The sequence below is a fragment of the Balaenoptera acutorostrata genome, chromosome 1 (genome assembly GCF_949987535.1).
Source record: "Balaenoptera acutorostrata chromosome 1, mBalAcu1.1, whole genome shotgun sequence".
Taxonomy (NCBI): domain Eukaryota; kingdom Metazoa; phylum Chordata; class Mammalia; order Artiodactyla; family Balaenopteridae; genus Balaenoptera; species Balaenoptera acutorostrata.
Genome location: NC_080064.1, coordinates 131,856,140 through 131,876,804, shown reverse-complemented (window position 1 = coordinate 131,876,804; position 20,665 = coordinate 131,856,140). Strand labels below are relative to the sequence as shown.

The window sequence follows — 20,665 nt, the reverse complement described above, 5'->3', positions numbered from 1 at the left end:
GGGAATCAAATGCCCTATAGGGCCTTATCAAGCCATATTCTATGATTCATCTTCTGGTTAATTAGCCTTCAAACACCTAATGAGGGGCTTCTATGTTGCTAAGCCCTAGGCAAGGTATCAAGGAAACAAAAGATGAATTAGGCATGATGCCTTCTTTATGGTAGCTATCATCCGGGTGGGGAAGTAAGATTTGAAAATAGATACAATATTCTGTGTCAAGTGCTAACACAGAGATATGTCTCATGTACACTTTGCAGTAAGAGCATGAAGAAAGAGGTGCTAATTCTGACTTTGGGATGGTAGGAAGGCAACACAGAGGTATACTATTTGCTCCAGGTTTTTTTTTTTTTTTAAATCACTCATTTTATGTATTTATTTATTTTTAATTAATTAATTAATTATTTTATTTTTGGCTGCGTTGGGTCTTTGTTGCTGTGTGTGGGCCTTCTCTAGTTGCGGCGAGAGGTGGCTACTCTTTTTTTTTTTTTTTTAACATCTTTATTGGAGTATAATTGCTTTACAATGGTGTGTTAGTTTCTGCTTTATAACAAAGTGAATCAGCTATACATATACACATATCCCCATATCTCTTCCCTCTTGCGTCTCCCTCCCTCCCACCCTCCCTATCCCATCCCTCTAGGTGGTCACAAAGCACCGAGCTGATCTCCCTGTGCTATGCGGCTGCTTCCCACTAGCTATCAGTTTTACATTTGGTAGTGTATATATGTCCATGCCACTCTCTCACTTTGTCCCAGCTTGCCCTTCCCCCTCCCCGTGTCTTCAAGTCCATTCTCTAGTAGGTCTGCATCTTTATATCCGTCCTGCCCCTAGGTTCTTCATGACCACTTTTTTTTTTTCTTAGATTCCATATATATGTGTTAGCATATGGTATTTGTTTTTCTCTTTCTGACTTACTTCACTCTGTATGACAGACTCTAACTCCATCCACCTCACTACAAATAACTCAATTTCATTTATTTTTATGGTTGAGTAATATTCCATTGTATATATGTGCCACATCTTCTTTATCCATTCATCCGATGATGGACACTTAGGTTGCTTCCATGTCCTGGCTATTGTAAATAGAGCTGCAATGAACATTTTGTTACATGACTCTTTTTGAATTATGGTTTTCTCAGGGTATATGCCCAGTAGTGGGATTGCTGGGTGGTATGGTAGTTCTATTTTTAGTTTTTTAAGGAACCTCCATACTGTTCTCCATAGTGGCTGTATCAATTTACATTCCCACCAACAGTGCAAGAGGGTTCCCTTTTCTCCACACCCTCTCCAGCATGTATTGTTTGTACATTTTTTGATGATGGCCATTCTGACTGGTGTGAGGTGATACCTCATTGTAGGTTTGATTTGCATTTCTCTAATGATTAATGATGTTGAGCATTCTTTCATGTGTTTGTTGTCAATCTGTATATCTTCTTTGGAGAAATGTCTATTTAGGTCTTCTGCCCATTTTTGTACTGGGTTGTTTGTTTTTTTGATATTGAGCTGCATGAGCTGCTTGTAAATTTTGGAGATTAATCCTCTGTCAGTTGCTTCATTTGCAAATATTTTCTCCCATTCTGAGGGTTGTCTTTTCATCTTGTTTATGGTTTCCTTTGCTGTGCAAAAGCTTTTAAGTTTCATTAGGTCCCATTTGTTTATTTTTGTTTTTATTTCCATTTCTGTAGGAGGTGGGTTAAAAAGGATCTTGCTGTGATTTATGTCATAGAGTGTTCTGGCCAGGCAGATTCTTAACCACTGTGCCACCAGGGAAGTCCTTTGCTCCAGGTTTTGAAGGATGAAAAGGACTCCAGTGGGCAGAGGAGTGGAGGAAGTGCGGTTGAAAGGGAGGAAATTGAGAGGGTCCTTATAAGGGCCAGAGATGGTCCATAGAGGCATCATGACAGCTTGACTCCACGGAGGGCTTGCTATTCTTTTGCCTCCTACAGAAAATAGAATGTTCCCCACATGAGGGGACTGCATTACAGTGTTGATTCACTGGATCATGTGACCTACATGTTTCCCCACAATAGGTCATTTTCTTTGATTTGTCTCTTATTTTCTCATAACTCCTAGCTTCATGCTTGGTCTGTACTAGCAGTTGCATAAATATTTGGCAAAGGATTGATTTCCTGTTAGGTAAAATGAATTAATTAATCACCTTATATCTTTTTAATTAAAAAAATAATTGAGCAAATATCTTCTGGGTCAGAGATTCCTTCCTCAAAATGACTTTCTATCAAATGTACAACAAGTAGAAATTCTCTCCCCAGGTCACCACTGTTACTCAGTGTGGGCCGGATGCAGCCAGCCTTCTCTGAGAAGTAAACACCCCTGGGGCTTTTCATGGGACAGTGGGGTGTTTGTGAGTCAGAGACCTGAGTTTGAAGTTCAGTGTTGGCTAATTGCCAGAAGTATGATGTTACACAAGTAATTTGTTTCTGTGTCTCAGTTTCCTTCTCTCTAAAATGAAGCTAGACGTAGAACCTGTTGTAAGAATCAACTAATGTATAAAAAGCATTTAACACAGTGCTTGGGACATTCTCATTTCCAAATAGATGTTGCTATGTTATTTTTACATCTTCATGAGATTTTTCTTTAATCTGATATTTTTGTGACTATCTGCCTTGACAATTTTGGGTTTATTTATTTGGACTCAGAGTCACTGGGGCAACTAGACATGTATAGCTAAAGGTTGTCTTCTAGCAAGTGAAGGAAATGAGTAGGGAAATGTAAGAATGATGGTGAAAGGGAAAGAGAGAAAAAGAAAAAAGGAGAAAAATAGGTTTCAAAGTCACGCTTAAGGACTTTTTCTTTATTTCTTTAAATTTTTGCTTCAGATCTATTTGGTGTGTCACCATAGTCTCATTTGAATTGTTCCCATGTTTGGAAAAGCAAACAGAATACATGAGCACATATACGCTCAAATACTGCCTTCAATGCTGATAAAAATTAATGCTTCCAATCACTCATTCAAGTATTGATAATTATATGAAACCAAAATGATTTAAAAATTAATAAGTGCTTTTTAGAAAAAGTATTGTCTGCTTTTATTATTTCCTTTAACTAAAAATCATTTCCAGTCAGTGACTGCTGTACTTTAGACAGAGTGATTGAAAACATAGTCGGAAATTTTATTAGGGTCAAAAGTACACTAATGCCACTGATTATTGGAGTGCTATTTCACATGCTAATGCAAAACTAATATTAAAAATGCTATTCCTCCTTATGTGAATATTCAAAAAAATTTGGCCCTTCCTTTGTTGGAGGTTTTAAAAGCAGTGTAACATCATCATCATTATTTTAATGAAGAAAACCTCCTCAAAGCTGACTAAATATGAAAGAAATAAGTAATAAAAATAATAAAAATATAACTAAATTGGTAAAGTGTCACTGGATGAAAGTGAGTTTATAAAAAACATCAAGCAAAATAACTTAAGCAACACAAAATTACTAAATGAGTTGAGAAATCACTGTCAGTTGCATCAAAGTTACCAATTTTTAACCATGGGGTTACAAACTACTGTTCTTTTCCTGGTCATTTTATATTGCTGCCTCTACTTCAAAGAAGTAAGATGCAAATATATAATGTATTGAAGTCAGTTTGAGTGCCCCCTTTGGTTTATTAGGATAATATAGGGGGTTAGAACATGAGGCTAGGGCTGTCATTCCCAAAATTGTGTGTAGAGGAACTGAGTTATTTTAAAAATTTGAGGAAAGCACAGTAATACTCCATGTCTGTTGAACACGGAGCAAAGCATTAGCTGGAGGTAGTTCACAATTTTTATATCAGATAAGGCTGTGTTCTATTTGATGATGCTACATGTTTGCAAAGCTGGGTTTTTGACCATTTCAATGTTAAAAAGTGAGCAGTGCACAAAACTTGGTTGAGGTCGAACAGGAAATGAGGGACAATGTGTGATCTGATTCCAAGGGTTGAGCAGTGCAGCACATAGCAGGCATATACACCTCATTATTAAGTAATTGTGGTTTTCAAGAATGAAATAAAAATACTGTTTTCCTTTCAATTTGTGTATTATTTTTTCAAACAACTACAAGGTTATTTGAAAAAGAACAAAAATACAAATACAGAGAACAGAAATACGTAAGTTGTTTGGACCTGCCTACTTAATAAGAGGAACTATAGCTTGGCGGCCCCGTGAAAAAATTACTTACACACTAAAGATTCCCTTGAACCTGGGAAGTTTGGGAACCTCTGGGTTATAGCCTTTCCTTCTGAGTATATTTTTAATTGATCAGGACACCTTATCTATTGGTGTCAGGAAATGCAAATTATCCTATATCTAGTCCAGCAGTGTATCGATTAACCAGCGCTTCTTGACTGTTTCTAGTGTGACTCATGTATGCATTTCAAAGGAAACCATCTTCACTGATGTGCTGTCAGGCTTGTATCCAGTCCTTTATTTGTACATTACCCACCCCTCTCTCTTCCTTTTTCTTTCTCTCTCTGTCTCTCTGTCCTATGTTCTCTGTGTCTCTCTGTCTCTCTCTCTCTCTCTCTCACACACACACACACACACACACACACACACACACACACTTTCTTAGCACACGGATACTGGCACGGACTGCACAATGATACAATATCCTGAAGTGAGCTGTGCATTTCAGGAGTGATCAGAGATAGTAGATTTAGTTGAATGCAGTTAGGGGTGAGTGAGGGTGCCCACTTAGCCCTTGGGAACAAACGAGCACAAACTGGTAAGAAACTCGGGTTAGAGCAGGGCCATGCTCTGGGATTTCAATCTTCCAGCAGCCGTTCCCCACCTCCTCAAGCCTATTCCTAAACACAACCACCTGATAAGAAAAATTCTGCCCGGCTCTGAATTCACTGTACCAGTTACAAGGCCATAGATATTCCCTAGGCTGGAGGGGAAACTAGGAAATAACAAAGGACAGACTTAGTTTCTCCATCTGTAAATCAGATGGCATTCAACTGGATATCTACAAGAGGTTTTTGAAACCCTTAAAGTTTGTAATCTTGTGAATTCAGCTGTGAGTGGAATTAGCAAAAAGAACTGACAACGGTACGAGAATCAAGAAATTTTGTCATAATGCGTAGAATGGAGCACTTTTAACAACAGGAAAAAAGACAACATGCCAACACAAAGTAGTCAGATTTGAAAGTGTGGATTGCCTCTCTCTCCCAGCTTGTGTCAAATGCCAACATTTGGTAGACAAACCCCCAAAGCATTGTCAGACACCATGTCAGAAGCTATTAGTGGAAGCACGTAAGAAAAATGACTGATTTCCCTTTGCATTAGGAATCCAAGTTTTCCCTTTTGATTAACCACTTAGTAGTCTGACCAGCAATGTACTTACCAGTGTACACAGAAGACTTGATAATATCTGACTTTACTGTCCCGTTACAAGTACTCAAGCATTTACCGCTCTCTTTGTACTTTGGGGCAGGGAGTGGCTTTATAGCTCCTCCACAGACTAAGAGAGTGGCGTTCTGGTGAGGTGATTCTGTCCTGAAGCATAATAACAAAACAGGAAAAATCTGACCCACACCTCCCTAATCCAAAGGAATCAGAGATTATATCTTATTTACTTTATGTACTTGAAATTCCTGGTGCCAAGTCCTGGCCACAGTTAGGACTCGAGCTTGCAGAAATCTAAATGGATAATCCTGAGCCAGTGTTGGCCTAGGAGTCCCCAGTATACTGGATGAACCCTGTCTAGGAGATAAGGAATGTTACGCAGAATTTGGAACCTAAGGTTAGCCATTGTTTATATTTTAACTTGATTAATTGCAACAGTGACATGCTACGAGAAACACTGGTGATATGTACTTTAGACTTACTCTTCTCCCTGCCAAACAGAAATTATTTTAAGCAGTCACAGCAGCGTCTTCAATATTCATAGATTTCATTCTTCAAAGGGGAGGGAATAAATAAAATAAAGTAATCATGACAACAGGATGTATGGAGGCAAAGGAATAGACTTGAATGAGTCTTCCTTAGTCAATCTCAGGCTCTGGAAATGAACTATTTATGTTTTAAAAAGATATCAGAATACTTGGAATGATTTCAAGGGATCATCTCCTTTCTAAAATTTTTCAAGGATATAAATTTAGTAACAATTTTGTCCTAATGGTGCTAGTTTTTTCCCCACTGATTCAGCCTCAACCTGACAATTGATTCTCAATCTTCCACTGTAGAAATAGGATAACAACCATAGTTATTTCACCAGGTAGTGGTAATGATGAATGAGTTATGAAAAAACAACTAGGACAATGCTTTGCACATTACAAAGCAGGGATTGGCAAACTTTCCGTAAAGGCCAGATAGTAAAAATTTTAGGCTTTGTTGAGCCATACTGTTTCTTTTGCAACTACTCAGTGCTGCCATTGTAGCTTGAAAGCAGCCACAGACAATAAAAGAATAGGTGTGGATGTGTTCCAGTAAAACTTTATTTACAGATATAGGTAGTGGGCTGGTTTTGACCTATAGGCAGTAGTTTGCCTACTTTTGCTATAAAGTCTTGATAAATTCTATTATTATTATTAATAATATAATGGCTTGCAAATAATCTTTAATAATTAGAAAAGTAATCAGTTTTTAACGAATAACTAAGTATATATGCCCTCTGCAATTCTTTTCAAAGGAATCTGCTTATAGGAGCAATGAAAAAAAACTCTTGTATTTAAATGCTGGTGTCATTTCAATGGCCTTTTTTTTTTTTTTTAATCGTTTTTTGGAGAATCTGTATTGATAAGTATGTTCCCTTCCAGACTGCCTGCCCCAGTAAATTTTACTTCTTTCACAACTCTCCCTTCTCATCCCTCATGGAATCTACCAAGAGTAGATATGCTTTCTTTTTTTTTAATTGCTATTATTTTATTTTATTTATTTATTTATTTATTTATTTTTGGCTGTGTTGGGTCTTCGTTTCTGTGCGAGGGCTTTCTCTAGTTGTGGCAAGTGGGGGCCACTCTTCATCGCGGTGTGCGGGCCTCTCACTATTGCGGCCTCTCTTGTTGCGGAGCACAAGCTCCAGATGTGCAGGCTCAGTAGTTGTGGCTCACGGGCCCAGTCGCTCCGCGGCATGTGGGATCCTCCCAGACCGGGGCTCGAACCCGTGTCCCCTGCATTGGCAGGCAGATTCTCAACCACTGCGCCACCAGGGAAGCCCCTCAATGGCCTTTTAAAGAGTTTCCACTGACAGGGATTGCCATCACATAGTTCTAGGCACTTGAGAGAGAAATCCAGGCCAATGTGAAGAGTGATGACCACAAAGGCTTTGGAGGAATAAGAGGAGAAATTTGTCTAAATCTTGAGTCTTTGAGATTTTCCCTCTCTTTGAAGGTCTTGTTCTGGGCTGGCACAGTTTAATCTCCCAAAGCACAATTTGTGTAAAGAATGGCTGTAGCGATTGCTTTATAACCAGATGTTTATTATGTTGCTCAATGTCTATTGACATTGAATTGCTGTTGACCTTTTTAAAGTTCAGTTGTTTTTTTTTTTTAAAGTTCAGTTTTAAGCAAATGTTTGTCTCTCGTAACAAGCCGGCATGCTTTCTTTTATCAGATGACAAAGATTAAATATTGTTTTGCTTTTTGCCTTGGTTATTTGTATGGTTAGAGCTAAATACAAGGTCCAATCAATCATTACAATACTTTTCATCTACTTGGGAGATACACTTTTCTTCCTCGACACTTGTTTTTTGAAAATGTCAATGATTATGCTAAATGTTATTATATAGGAGTTTTTATTGTAAATTCCTTCAAACGAATTTTAGATCTAGCTGAAATGTAACCCAAATATTATAAATAAACCTAATCAGATCTTATTTGTAAGAAGAGTGCTGTATTCTATGTAAAGGTCCTCCGAAAGTAACATATATGTGATCATAAATAAGCTGTTATTAAGTACTTGATTAATAATGGAGGTTTTTGTAAAAAAGTATATTATGCGGCAAGTCTTCATTTCTAAAGTCAAGCAAACCTGAGTTCCAATTCCAGCTCCATCACAAGATCAGCTGTCTGGTCCTGGGCATGTTACCTAACTCTCTGAGTCTCAGTTTCATCATCTGTAAAATGGGTGTAAGAGCTGCACCCATCTCACAGAATTGTCATGAGAATTAAATGAAATAATACATGCAATGTGCAAATTGTCTGGTCCTTGATAAGTACTCTCTCTATATACTGTAAATACATATATCTATCTCTTATGGCATGTTTATTTTTATTTTTACAGCAGTGTTTCTGTCAAAATATAAGACAAATATAAGAAATGTGGCTACTTGCTCAGCTTTCAATGTGAGGCCCTAAAAGTCTGTCTGAGCATTGCCATGTTCTAAGTCTATCCTCTCATTTTTTTCTCCAGTAGCTTTGAGTGATTCCCCATGAAGCAAATGGCGCATGACCTAACATCTGAGAACTTTGTTACCAAACAGGGTCCAGATAAGAAGACTATCAAAAACAACACACAGGAATTTTAGTATTTGCCCACACTTAAAATTTTCCAATGATTTAAACCATGGGTGCTTTTCGTTCTGTGTAATTCTACTATTTTTCCACATGACTCTCCTTTACCAGGGCTTGGCAACACTGTTTAGCCAGTGTTTGTATTTTATTGTCTTTTTTGGAGAGTCTAGTGAATTTGAGGGAAGGGTAGAATGGCAAAGAAATTTCATGACACAATTTCAGTTTTACACATAGACCTAAGTCTTCTAACTAACTCTCCACAATTACCTCTCTCACTCTGTTTTTCTCAACTCTAAAATTTAGACTTTAGATTTAATATTTTTTCTTTTAGTCTTTTTTTTTTTTTTCTCTTTAAGAGGTATTGACTGATGTGAAAGCCAAAAGCATTATGCTGACATATTAGAACCACTGAAGTTGGAAAAAAAAGACCACCACAACAGCAAGAAGCCCCAGGATTTTCAACAGGAAGGAAACTGGGAAATTAGATGAAGTTTTTAGAGCCCGTGTCTTTAAAGGCTTCAATATCCTTTGTTTCTGGGTGAAGATGGCACTCCTGGCTCCATTCCATTGCCCAGGTCCCACCAGGCGATACTGATAAGAGTTGCAGGGCCCAAAATAAAGTTTCACAGCCAGTTTAGGCTCTTTTAGCAAGAGAGAGAGGAGGTCTGGCTTTGCACCTATCTCTAAGGCAAGCTCGTCCAAGTAGTCGATGTAACTGGTCTGCAGTATCTGGCTGTTGCTCTCTCCAAACCTTAATGAAGAAAGAATAAAGGACAGATTCACAAAATGTGCTAAGTTATAGAAGAACATTAGGTATCCATTAGCTATTGAAAGAATGAATGAATGAATGAATGAATAAATGAGTTTTGAATAACTCTCCAAGTCTCCTGGCAAGTTAAACTAGTCAGGATTGCTGCAAAGATTCACAAGATAACACAGATGAAAGCATAGCTCAGTGTTTTGCACAGAAGAGACACTTAATATTTGCTTGTTAAATTATTAAAGTACCTTGCACTCTGACTGGCATATAGTAGATGAATTAGAATTTGAACGTGAGATAACCCCTACACGTGATATAAGGCCCCCAAGTCTACTTTCCTATGTACTTGATCTCTATTGAACTCCATTCCACTTCATCACAAAATGTAAATCCTTGACCTTCACTTCACACCAACTCCTTTCTAATTTGCTTTGATGGGAGTTCCTCCAGCTAACTTTCCAGAGATGCTTAGGCTACTGTCACCACTATTGCCCCCATCCCACTTCCTCTTTACCACAGAGTGTGAGAGGATACAGAATCTAACATGGGCAACATATAAAACAAATAAATTTAGGTCAGGGATAAATGTTCTTGTTTGGTGAAATTACTATTTTTAAGTAGTTGGATCCTAAAGTAGCATGTATAAGAATTTGCTCTTTTAGAAGCAGCTAGGTGGTTCTTGTGAGTAGTTAGATCACTATACTTGGAGAAACACTGTTCTATGTAAAGAATTTTAAAAAATTCTTACAAGTCAATTCTTTTTTTATTCCTCTTGATAATGTCTGCCATCATAGTTCTCTCCGAGGGCAAGGTACACAAGCCTAGAAAATAAAAGGTTGGTTGAGTAGTGGGTTTGATTCAATTTCATTGCTTTATCTAGTTGATTGATTCCTACAATCCACTGATTCCTACAATCAATTGATTCCTACAATTAAATTTTGGCCATTTACCCATGAGATACCAGTCAGGGCTGCTGTGTCGTTGAACTCCAGGGTGCGCCACTCGCATTGAGTTCTATGTGATGTTGCCCAGGGATCACCAGGCTACAGCGTGGACTCTGAGGTGGGAGTGGGGGGTTAGAGAAGAAGGTGGAGAGGGAAGGTGAGCCTGAGAAGTTGGGAAGCCGTCCCAGATGGCTTGAGCTCCATTCTGAAAGTGGTGGGAAGCCGTGGGGGACAAGATCAGATTTGCCTTTTGGAAAGGTTCTTTGAGGTGCTGAATTTTGGAAAATGGGCTCCAGGGAGGTCAGTTTAAAGGCAGCAAGACCAGGGGGAGGGGTAAGATGTGACAGGGTGAGAGAGTGGTATGGACATATATATACACTACCAAATGTAAAATAGATGGCTAGTGGGAAGCAGCTGCATAGCACAGGGAGATCAGCTCGGTGCTTTGCGACCACCTAGAGGGGTGGGAGAGGGAGGGTGGGAGGGAGGGAGACGCAAGAGGGAAGAGATATGGGAACATATGTATATGTATAACTGATTCACTTTGTTATAAAGCAGAAACTAACACACCATTGTAAAGCAATTATACTCCAATAAAGATGTTTAAAAAAAAAAAAAAAAAAAGGCAGCAAGACCAGTTAAGAGGCTGTTGAAGTAAACCAGGTGAGGGAAGGGGTGGCACAAACTGAGGTAGGGCAGTGGGGATAGAGAAAGATTGACGTCAGTTATCACTGTGGGCTTGTGATTCCGTCCCCTGTCACAGGTGTCCCTGGAACTTCCGACATGCTGAAGAATGGTCAGCTTCCCTGGATATGGCTAGTTATCAGACATCTCAGATTCAATGAGTCCCAAACTGAGCTCATCACTGCCTCCTCTTCCACATGCTCCCTCTGGCCCCAGCACTGCTCCCCAACCAGTGTCCACCACCTGAGATCCGCCTTGATCAAGTCACCCTTGAGTCTGCTCTTTTCCTCTAATTTTCCTACATGGAGCCAAGCATTACGTCCTGTTGGTTTGATTCTTAACTATCTCTCTTCTCCACTTTGTTTCTTTGCCTGGCTGAGGTTGTATCACATTTTAGTATAGACGATTACAGCAGCCTTCTCACTGGTCTCTGAGACTCTATTCCTTTCGCCTTTCAAATCTTATCTTTCACACTAATGTTGAAATAATCTATCAAAAGTGAAAATCTGATCATGTCTGGTCCTTGCTTCACCTTTCATTGGGTCTTCTGGCAGAAGAGCTTTCTTTCTTTTTTTTTTTTTCTCACACACACACACTGTATTTTATTTTTACAAGAGATAAATAGACTGACACCAAGCATTGTACATGGATGACCACAACAAAAGCAACAATGATTGCAATTACCAAACATGAAACACACTCATACTATGTCATAATATTGACATTCAGTCCAGTAATCCTCCACTGCAACAGCTCCTTTACTTTGCAGTGAAAATTGATTTGTATATTCTTTGCCTCTGAGTCCTTGTGGGATTTTTTTTTTTAATTCAGACAGAAAGTCACAAAAATTATACTCATCCTCATCAGTTCACTCAGTCCCATGTAATTAATTGTTTTTTTCATCTTGATCTTTTGTTAGCACTTTTATGAGTTCATCAGTTTTTCATTAGAGTTCTGAAAGTGCTTATTAATTCAGTTCAGCAGTACAGTTACCAGAAACCTGTACTTGTCAGAGTCTTTTCCATGAATTTCTTGAAGATGAAACCCTTTTATAGGAACATATTTGCAAAATCATCAGAGTACACCCAGAACTGTCTGTAAATGACAAAAGACTTAAAAATGACCACGGTTAAAGATTTGATGAAAGTTCATAATAATGCAGTTGACAAGAAAATTAGTTATTTCTGAGATAGAAGAGCTTTCTTAAATGGAGACACTAGGTCCTCAGGCCAGACTTAATCAGGGTCCCTAAGAGTCCATCAGATGGTTTTTATGTGTAGCTAAATTTGGGAAGAGCTAATATACATTTTATATTCAAGCTCCTTAACATGTCTTAAAAGGTTTCTGTGTCTTGGTCCCTTCCTCTCTAAGAATATTCTCTCACCCCTCTCTGCCTCACACCTCATGTTCTAGGAATGTCAAGTATCTTGTAATAATTCCTCATCTGCATCACACCTCTGTGCTCTGATTCCCTTTTCTGCACCTGGGAAACCCAGTTATGTAGGAAGTTTTCCTTGACCACATGCCCTTCCTTTATCCAAACTCTGCTGTTGCTAAGCACCCTTTCTCTTTTTCCACACACTCCATGCAGTCCTCTGACAAAGCACATGTCTTATTATCTTAAAATGATCCATTTAAATCTCTCTCTATCCTACCAAGTTCCAGCACAGGGCTATGTATTCATTAAGTTTTTGTTGAGCTGAATTGAGCCCTGGATCAGGGAGATAGTAACAGCCTTCTGAGAAGTGCAAAGTGCTACACAGTGCTCAGAGAGAAATATTTTAATAATTTTATAGCTTTGTAGGGATCTGTGAGGTTGAGCTGCTTAGGTATTAAGAGTTAATTTGGAGTTAAGTATGGAGTAGGCCCTAGGTCTCTTGATTTGCACATATTCTGAGGAATTTATAAACATCTTACAGGTAAAACTAGGAGTCATAGATGTCTTCCTTCCTTCTGTTCTCTCATTAGTCCAAGAAAAAATAATATTTACTTAACATTATGCCAACTGAAATTCTCTGGATTTTCTAATATTTTAAAAGAATGATTGCAGATATTTATTATTATCTTATCCCAGTATTGGCTATTTTGTGAATTCTCTGCTAACTTTTTAGGATGTCAGTTTTGTGAGAGCAGCCAAGGTTGGCAACCTCCTTTTCTAAACTTGTTATTGAGCAAAATCCACCAGGTGTGAAACACTCAGCCATTCACTTGCCCACTCACTTACCTTTGAAAACTCTTGTTCCCCAACGAGCTTGAAGTTCAACAGTTGGGAAAATGGAACCTAGAGGCTGGATAAGACCAATGCATGCAAGGGTTGACTTCTCCAGGTGAGGAGGGAACATGTATTTGTACAGCGAGACCATATTATTCTCTACTTTAACAAGTGGATGGATCTTCGAGGAAGGGAAAAGAGAAAGTATATCCTGTTGCAAAGACAATGACGTCAATGTCCTCCTCCACTGTTCCATCCTCAAAGAGGGCAGAAGTTTCTGTGAGCTCTTTCACTCTTGACTTCACCTTGATGGCTCCGTAGAGTATACGACTTGGAAGATCGTCACTTAGTATAGGCTCTTTCATAAGGTATCTGAAACATGCGGAAGAAAACACTCAGAAAGAGTATTTAATGAGGGATCTTGAACTGTCTTGATATTTTATGGGCTTGGCTCTGGGAATAAAGAGGTTTCTCCAATATCCATAAAACTTTCTAACTTGACTAGTTGGGCTAGCCCAAGCCTTACTCTCTGACTTTATTCTCATGTCACATATCTCTTCCCTCAACAGATAAGGAAAAACACGTAGATGATGTGGGCAAAACACATTTCAAAAAAGGAGGCATTCCTAAGGGCTTAGACAAAATGCCAGTGTCTATGGTCAGTTCCTGAGCATTCCAGTTGTTATTATCCCACTGATATTTCTGTTGTTTTATGTTATCTACCTTTAATTATCTTGATGTTCCATTTAATTTCTATCTGATCATAAGTAAGTAAGGAAAACTTTGTTAAATTCCCATTAGTTTTGAAACTTATTAAGGGATCAGTGTGAAAATTAATGCATAGAATTAAGTTTGGGGATATTTCTTGATCCCAAATATACGTGGAGTCTCTGTATGTATGTGATAGCATGAATGGTGGAGCAAAGTCTGGTTGTATTTCTGGAATTTCCTTTTTTGTAGATTTGAGAACCATTTTGTTAAAAAAAAATAAGGATACATGGTACATGTATCAGATCTCAGAATATAGCAGCCACGTTGCATTTGTTGAAAGATTGCAAACCTCTTCTGTTTTTTTTTTTTTTAAGGGAAGGAGCCTGTTATCAAATAAAGAAAAATAAACATCCATATTGTTTGCTTGTGTTTATAAGATCAGTGATGTATAGCAGATTAATAGGCAGTGAGTATGTTCTCAAAAGCTACCCACAGGAAGAACTCTTATGGTGTACGGAGTTAGCAAAGTATGAATTAACAGATGTAGAATTTGGATCAGTTTTCCCACCCACCCTCTGAAAGGAAGGTCACAGTCTCTTAAAACAGCCTTTTCCAGTGTTGGACAGCTCTGGGTATTAGGAAGTCCTTCCCATGATCCTAGTTCTACTTTCTGGAGCAGCTCATAATATTTATACTTCATCTTCTTAAATATTTACTTTTTAAAAGGCATACAGAACAAATTTGGAATTCAAAATCCAGGAGCTACATGATATCCATACTGTTAGGTTGTAGTTTGAACTACCATGTTAGCAATTTGTCTCTTTGCAAAAAGAAACCCCTCTGACATCCTTGATTACCAATGAGTATACCATAAAAAAGCAAAGTAACTCTACTTGTTTTGAGGCATAAGGCCATAATTTTCATGGTTGAACCACCGATTCATCTGTTGTTCCATCACCCATTTTACAACTCTTCGTGGCAGGACATTTCGGAGCATGGAGCTAAAACGGGTGTGGAACACCATGTCCCAGGGATAGCCATCTTCAGAGATATGGCCCATGACCCAGGAACCATGTCTGGTGCTGATAAACACCTGGCGAGCAAAAAAGGATGCAGTTTAAACTAGGGCATCATCTCTTTTGGGAGGAACCCACTGTGTAGATAATACATCGCATGTATGGCCCCAGAATTTGCTGAAATGCTTTGTTTTAAAGATGATTGACCGCAAAGTGAAGTACCTTCTAGTTTTCACTGCTCTGGGGCAGCTTTATCATACAAGTGGGAACCAGTAGTACTTATGCTGATAGAGGAAGACCACCATAGTCTTGAGAACTTCATGGAAACATGAGAAAATCTTTGGGCTAAACCAATCATAAAACCCACAAATTTTTGCCATATTTGAAGTTGTGGTTCAATGCTCCTTCCCTCCTCTTACCTTTTCCATCCACCACAAGTTGTTTTTATAAGGAAGGTATACAATTATAATCCTAGGAAATGTATGATTACAGCCTAATGTCTAGATAGGCACAAATATATGGATCTGTATATCCCCAGAGAGGGAATAACAAGGGAAATTAACTTCTTCCCATACTTGAAAGAACATTGTTATGTTCTTTTATATATTTTATATATTTATATATTTTATATATTATAACATTTTATATATTTTAAAAGTTAAAAATACTGACTATTGGGCTTCCCTGGTGGCGCAGTGGTTGAGAATCTGCCTGCCAATGCAGGGGACACGGGTTCGAGCCCTGGTCTGGGAGGATCCCACATGCCACGGAGCAACTAGGCCCGTGAGCCACAATTACTGAGCCTGCGCGTCTGGAGCCTGTGGTCCGCAACAAGAGGCCGCGATAGTGAGAGGCCCGCGCACCGCGATGAAGAGTGGCCCCCACTTGCCACAACTAGAGAAAGCCCTCACACAGAAACGAAGACCCAACACAGCCAAAAAAGAATAATAAATATAAATAAATTTATTAAAAAAAAATACTGACTATACTGCTGAACTGAATGAATAAGCATTTTCAGAACTCTAATGGAAAACTGATGAACTCATAAAAGTGCTAACAAAAGATCAGTATGAAAAAAAAAATTAATTACGTGGGACTGAGCTGACCGATGAGAATGATTATAATTTTTGTAACTTTCTGTTTGAATAATAATAAAAAAAATCCCACAAGGACTCAGAGGCAAAAAATATACAAATCAATTTTCACTGCAAAGTAAAGGAGCTGTTACAGTGGAGGATTACTGGACTGAATGTCAGTATTATGACATAGTATGAGTGTGTTTCGTGTTTGGTAATTGCAATCAGTGTTGCTTTTGTTGTGGTCATCCATTTACAATGCTTGGTGTCAGTTGATTTATCTCTTGTAAAAATAAAATACAGTGTGTGTGTGTGTGTGTGTGTGTGTGTGTGTGTATGTGTGTGAAAAAATAAATTTCTGAACGTATACTGTGATTCCCATTCTCTTCAAGTGCACTTCTGAATCCCCTTTCAGATGTACTCTTTTTTTTAAAAAATGTAGCATTATTTTATTAACTACTGCATAAATTCTAAAAGCATATATGTTATGATTCCTCCCATCAGTTTCTATATCTTGATTAAGTTACCAGATTTTTAACTTTGAATTTATTTTAAAAATTCAGAGTTTAAAAATCTAACATTTACTATTCATAGATATTACTTTACATGGAAGTTAATATAGGAGGTAATCAGTTATACATATATATATATCTATTCTTTTTCAGATTCTTTTTCCATATAGGTTATTACAGAGTATTGAGTGGAGTTAGTTCCCTGTGCTATACAGTAGTTCCTTGTTGATTACCTATTTTATATATAGTAGTGTGTATATGTCAGATGTATTCTTTACCTTGTATACTTATATTTCCCTAGTTTTCAAGGTGTGCATTTATATCTCTTTTCAAATATATATTTTACCTTGTTTACTGTTACTCCCCCATTGACCAAATGCATATTTGACTTGCTTCTTAAAATTTTATATGCCAGTACTTTTACATGCCAGAACTCTATGAGTTCTGCTGTACAAGGCTGTCCTTGATAAACACATAAGATTCACTTACAAGGAAACTGATTCACTTAGGAGTTTAAGATGATGGATTCTAGATCTAGGACTCTGGATCCAGAACTGCCTGGGTTTGACTCTCAGCCCCACTACTTGCAAGCTGTGTTACCTTGGGTGAGTTACTTTAACCTCTCTGTGCCTCCATTTCTCCCTCTCTGTAAAATAGTACCTGCTTCATAGAATTATTGTACAGATTAAATGAGATAATACATATAAAGTACTGAAAATATTGCCTGGCAAGTGATAAGTACTGCTAGGTATTATTATTTTGTAAAATTAGCCTGGAGGAGAGGAGTTTCATATAGTGCCACATATCTGGAGTGAGCCAGAATTTGGAGACAAGTTTTGCTGGGGCCTCAACTCCTTAGCTTGTGAAGTAGCACTTACATAAAATGGTATAATGGTGTTGAATTGTTGGTCTGTGTGTGGTAATACGCTTATATCCTGATTTTCTCCTGCTGTTTCCCTTTTGTTGACTTGGCAATACTTTGGTTACGTATTAGATAATATACCTCAAATATTTCCATGAATGTCTCTTTCCATTACTTATTGTCTGCCCTTCTTCCTTAGGATCAATCCATGTTTCACATTGGAAGCTCTGCCTATTTTATTCATTCCCTTTCTGCTGTCACCATCTTTACAGCAGGGGAGTCTAATCTGGCTAGCTGTACTAGCTGCAACAGTGTGATATGTCTCAGGATTTAGGATCAGGCTTCTTTCCCTGAGATGCATACTTCAGGCCAAGGGTCAGAGATCTGGTTTTTGGTGAGAAAGTGTGTGGATGACTCAGCACCATCCCACAGTATTTTGAGTGGTGCTTTTGGACTGTGACAGAGCATGCCATATACTTGTGAACATGAACCTCCTTTAACAGAAGCAGGCCACACTCAGGACTAAGGTGAGTTTAGGCTATAATTTTAAGCTTTGCAGATGCACCTGGTTCTATCCCTTACATACATAGCTCCTATGTATCTCTTCTCACAGAAGGGTTGAGAGTGCATTACTCTGTGCAAGACATTTTATCATAATTATCAATTATGTTATTAATCCAATAAATATTGAAGAGACAGCCTATTTAAAGATTAATGAGGTGAAAGGCACACAAATATAGCAAAGGTGGTTTCTTAATATTGAATCTGGTATGACTGACAGGCTTTTACATGGCAAGGCCCATATAAGGAAATAGACTCTTGCAATCTAAGATTTGATATCTTTGGATCATCTGTTCTAAGTCCAAATCACTGACCTGTAACATGTAGTGGTCTAGTACGGAGCTTTCCTTGGTTGACAGCTAAAAGTCAGCTCCTTTTATCATACTCCCTTCCGCAAGCTTGGCAGGCATTCCCAACAGGAAAGAGACTGGACCTTGCGCCTCCCTACCTGAGTCGGCTTTTCTCCAAGACTTTACAGTTACTGCCTCCTCACTTGTTCTTCACACTGAGGTCTTTTTTTTTTTTAACATCTTTATTGGAGTATAATTGCTTTACAATTGTGTGTTAGTTTCTGCTGTATAACAAAGTGAATCAGCTATACATATACATATATCCCCATATCCCCTCCCTCTTGTGTCTCCCTCCCACCCTCCCTATCCCACCCCTCTAGGTGGTCACAAAGCACCGAGCTGATCTCCCTGTGCTATGTGGCTGCTTTCCACTAGCTATCTATTGTGCATTTGGTAGTGTATATATGTCCATGCCACTCTCTCACTTTGTCCCAGCTTACCCTTCCCCCTCTCCATGTCCTCAAGTCCATTCTCTACGTCTGCATCTTTATTCCTGTCTCCTGCCCCTAGGGTCTTCATGACCATTTTTTTCTTTCTTTTTTTTTTTTTAGATTCCATATATATGTGTTAGCATACGGTATTTGTTTTTCTCTTTCTGACTTACCTCACTCGGTATGACAGACTCTAGGTCCATCCACCTCACACTGAAGTCTTAAAGCTTTGAAAAGTGAAAAGTGGTTTCTTTTCACAAAAAAGGTGAGGACCTCCTGGGTCTAGTAAATCTCTTTCTGGTGTTAGTGACCTGCTCTGTCCCCAGGGTGGTAATACTGACAGGTCCCAGTGGAACCCCTTCATCAACCTGCTGGGGAGGCACTATGTTCTTTTATCACATTTGCTACTGGGCATCTTGAGCCCTGACAGTGTGAGTCTCAGGACTGGACAGTTTTGCTGGTTGTAGACATGGCCACTGCAAGTCCTGTGTAGCCAGAAGATGCTGGGCTACATCAGAGTGATAGGGCCCCTGGGTCCAGGCCCTGTTGAGAGGGGATGCTTTGGGGAGAGGAACCTTAGCTATTTTCCCATCTTTGCCTAGGTCTGTCCTTCTAAAAGCGTTTTATTTTCTGCCATTCCCAACCACCTCTGTCAGCATTATCTGTATCTTGTAATGTTTGACTCTGGAAGCAAAGCTGTGTCATTCCTGAGCAGGTGCAAAGATAACAGTGGTTGGAAGGCCTCAGGGAGCACCTAAATATCTGTGATTATGGTTGGGAGTCTTACTGTCTATTTAATCTTTCTTTTAATGATTCTTGGAAACTAAGGATTATTTACATTTCAAATAGAATTCAAATATGCACTAAATTTCTAAAAGGCACTCCCCCAAAGATGAACAGGTCAAATCATAAAGCCCCCTGGGTTGAAACAAGGCCTCCTGTGCTGAAAGTCATCTGGTCCAAACTTAAGTGAGGGAACCATAGCCCAGAGAAGTAAAATGACTCACTCTAGGTTACAAGGCTGATTAGTGGCAAAGCTGGGAGATAAACTCTGGCTTCTTGATTTCCAGATTTTCTATGATACCACACTGGGCAACCAAACAACGAATCAACCAATTAATGAGCATTGGAGCCTTAGTTACATGGCTGGGATTTTCCTCTCCTCCACCGTACAAGGTAATCAGGGAACATCTTACCTGAGCAGCCTTCTTACTCAACTCAACTGCAATATCTGAGGCTGAGTTTCCTATTCCAATCACCAAAATGCGTTTTCTTTCAAATCCCTCTGGGTGCTTGTATTGGCGGCTATGGAAATACTGGCCTTTGAACTTCTGGATACCTTTAGGGGGAAGAAAAGAGAAATCCATGAACTATGTCAAGTTAAGTTCAATAAAACTGCACCGTCAGCTTTTCCTTTCTGGGGAAAATCATTTGTTTTGTCTCTTCCCCTCTTAGGGAAGTTACAGTATCAAGGCCAACTGGCAATCTCAAAGTATGAACCACATAAGAAATGTTAGGTTAAGCATATGGTACAGGACCAAAAGAGTTGATTTCAGAGGCTGCAGCTTAGATATTTATTAGAGAGCAAACAATTGGTTTTGATGAATAGAGCAGAGTCAGGTGTTGGTTTCCAGCTACCCATTATCCTATTTTGGACTGTACCATGATACTTTATTATCACATAGCATATATTCTTTTAAATGTTTCTTAAACATATTATGAAGTACTATTATCACAATTGTGTAATAATTAGAATAACATTCATCATTCTTATTTTGCAAAAGCAAACAAAAACTAAAATAAACTAAAAACAAGGCACCTTATAAGGTGAAGGATAGTTTCCACTTTGCAGTAAGTCAGCAACTTACTGGACAAGCCTTTTTGAAGATAAGCATCTCTGTCTTTTCCCAGGAAAACATGACTTTGTTAAAGTATTTGTGTTTGATGGTGGGTTGCTTGAAAGAGCCTTTAGATCATTAGTTCTCAAAGTGTGGTCCCTTGGCCAGCAGTTTTAGCATCACCTGGGAACTTGTTAGAGAGGCAAATTCTCAGCCTCATACTAGACCTACAGAGTTGGAAATGCTAGGGGTGGAGACG

At 38.7% G+C, this 20,665-nt stretch overlaps 1 protein-coding gene across 1 annotated transcript in view; it reads right to left on the bottom strand.

Annotated features, from left to right (window-relative positions):
- Positions 1 to 8,848: 8,848 nt before the first annotated feature.
- FMO2 (flavin containing dimethylaniline monoxygenase 2) overlaps positions 8,849 to 20,665 on the bottom strand; it is a 38,877-nt gene continuing 27,060 nt past the window's right edge. The window contains 6 exon segments of the mRNA XM_007165300.2: positions 8,849 to 9,200; positions 9,958 to 10,030; positions 13,062 to 13,227; positions 13,229 to 13,421; positions 14,654 to 14,853; positions 19,765 to 19,907. Of these exon segments, the coding sequence (XP_007165362.2) occupies positions 8,849 to 9,200; positions 9,958 to 10,030; positions 13,062 to 13,227; positions 13,229 to 13,421; positions 14,654 to 14,853; positions 19,765 to 19,907 (1,127 nt within the window).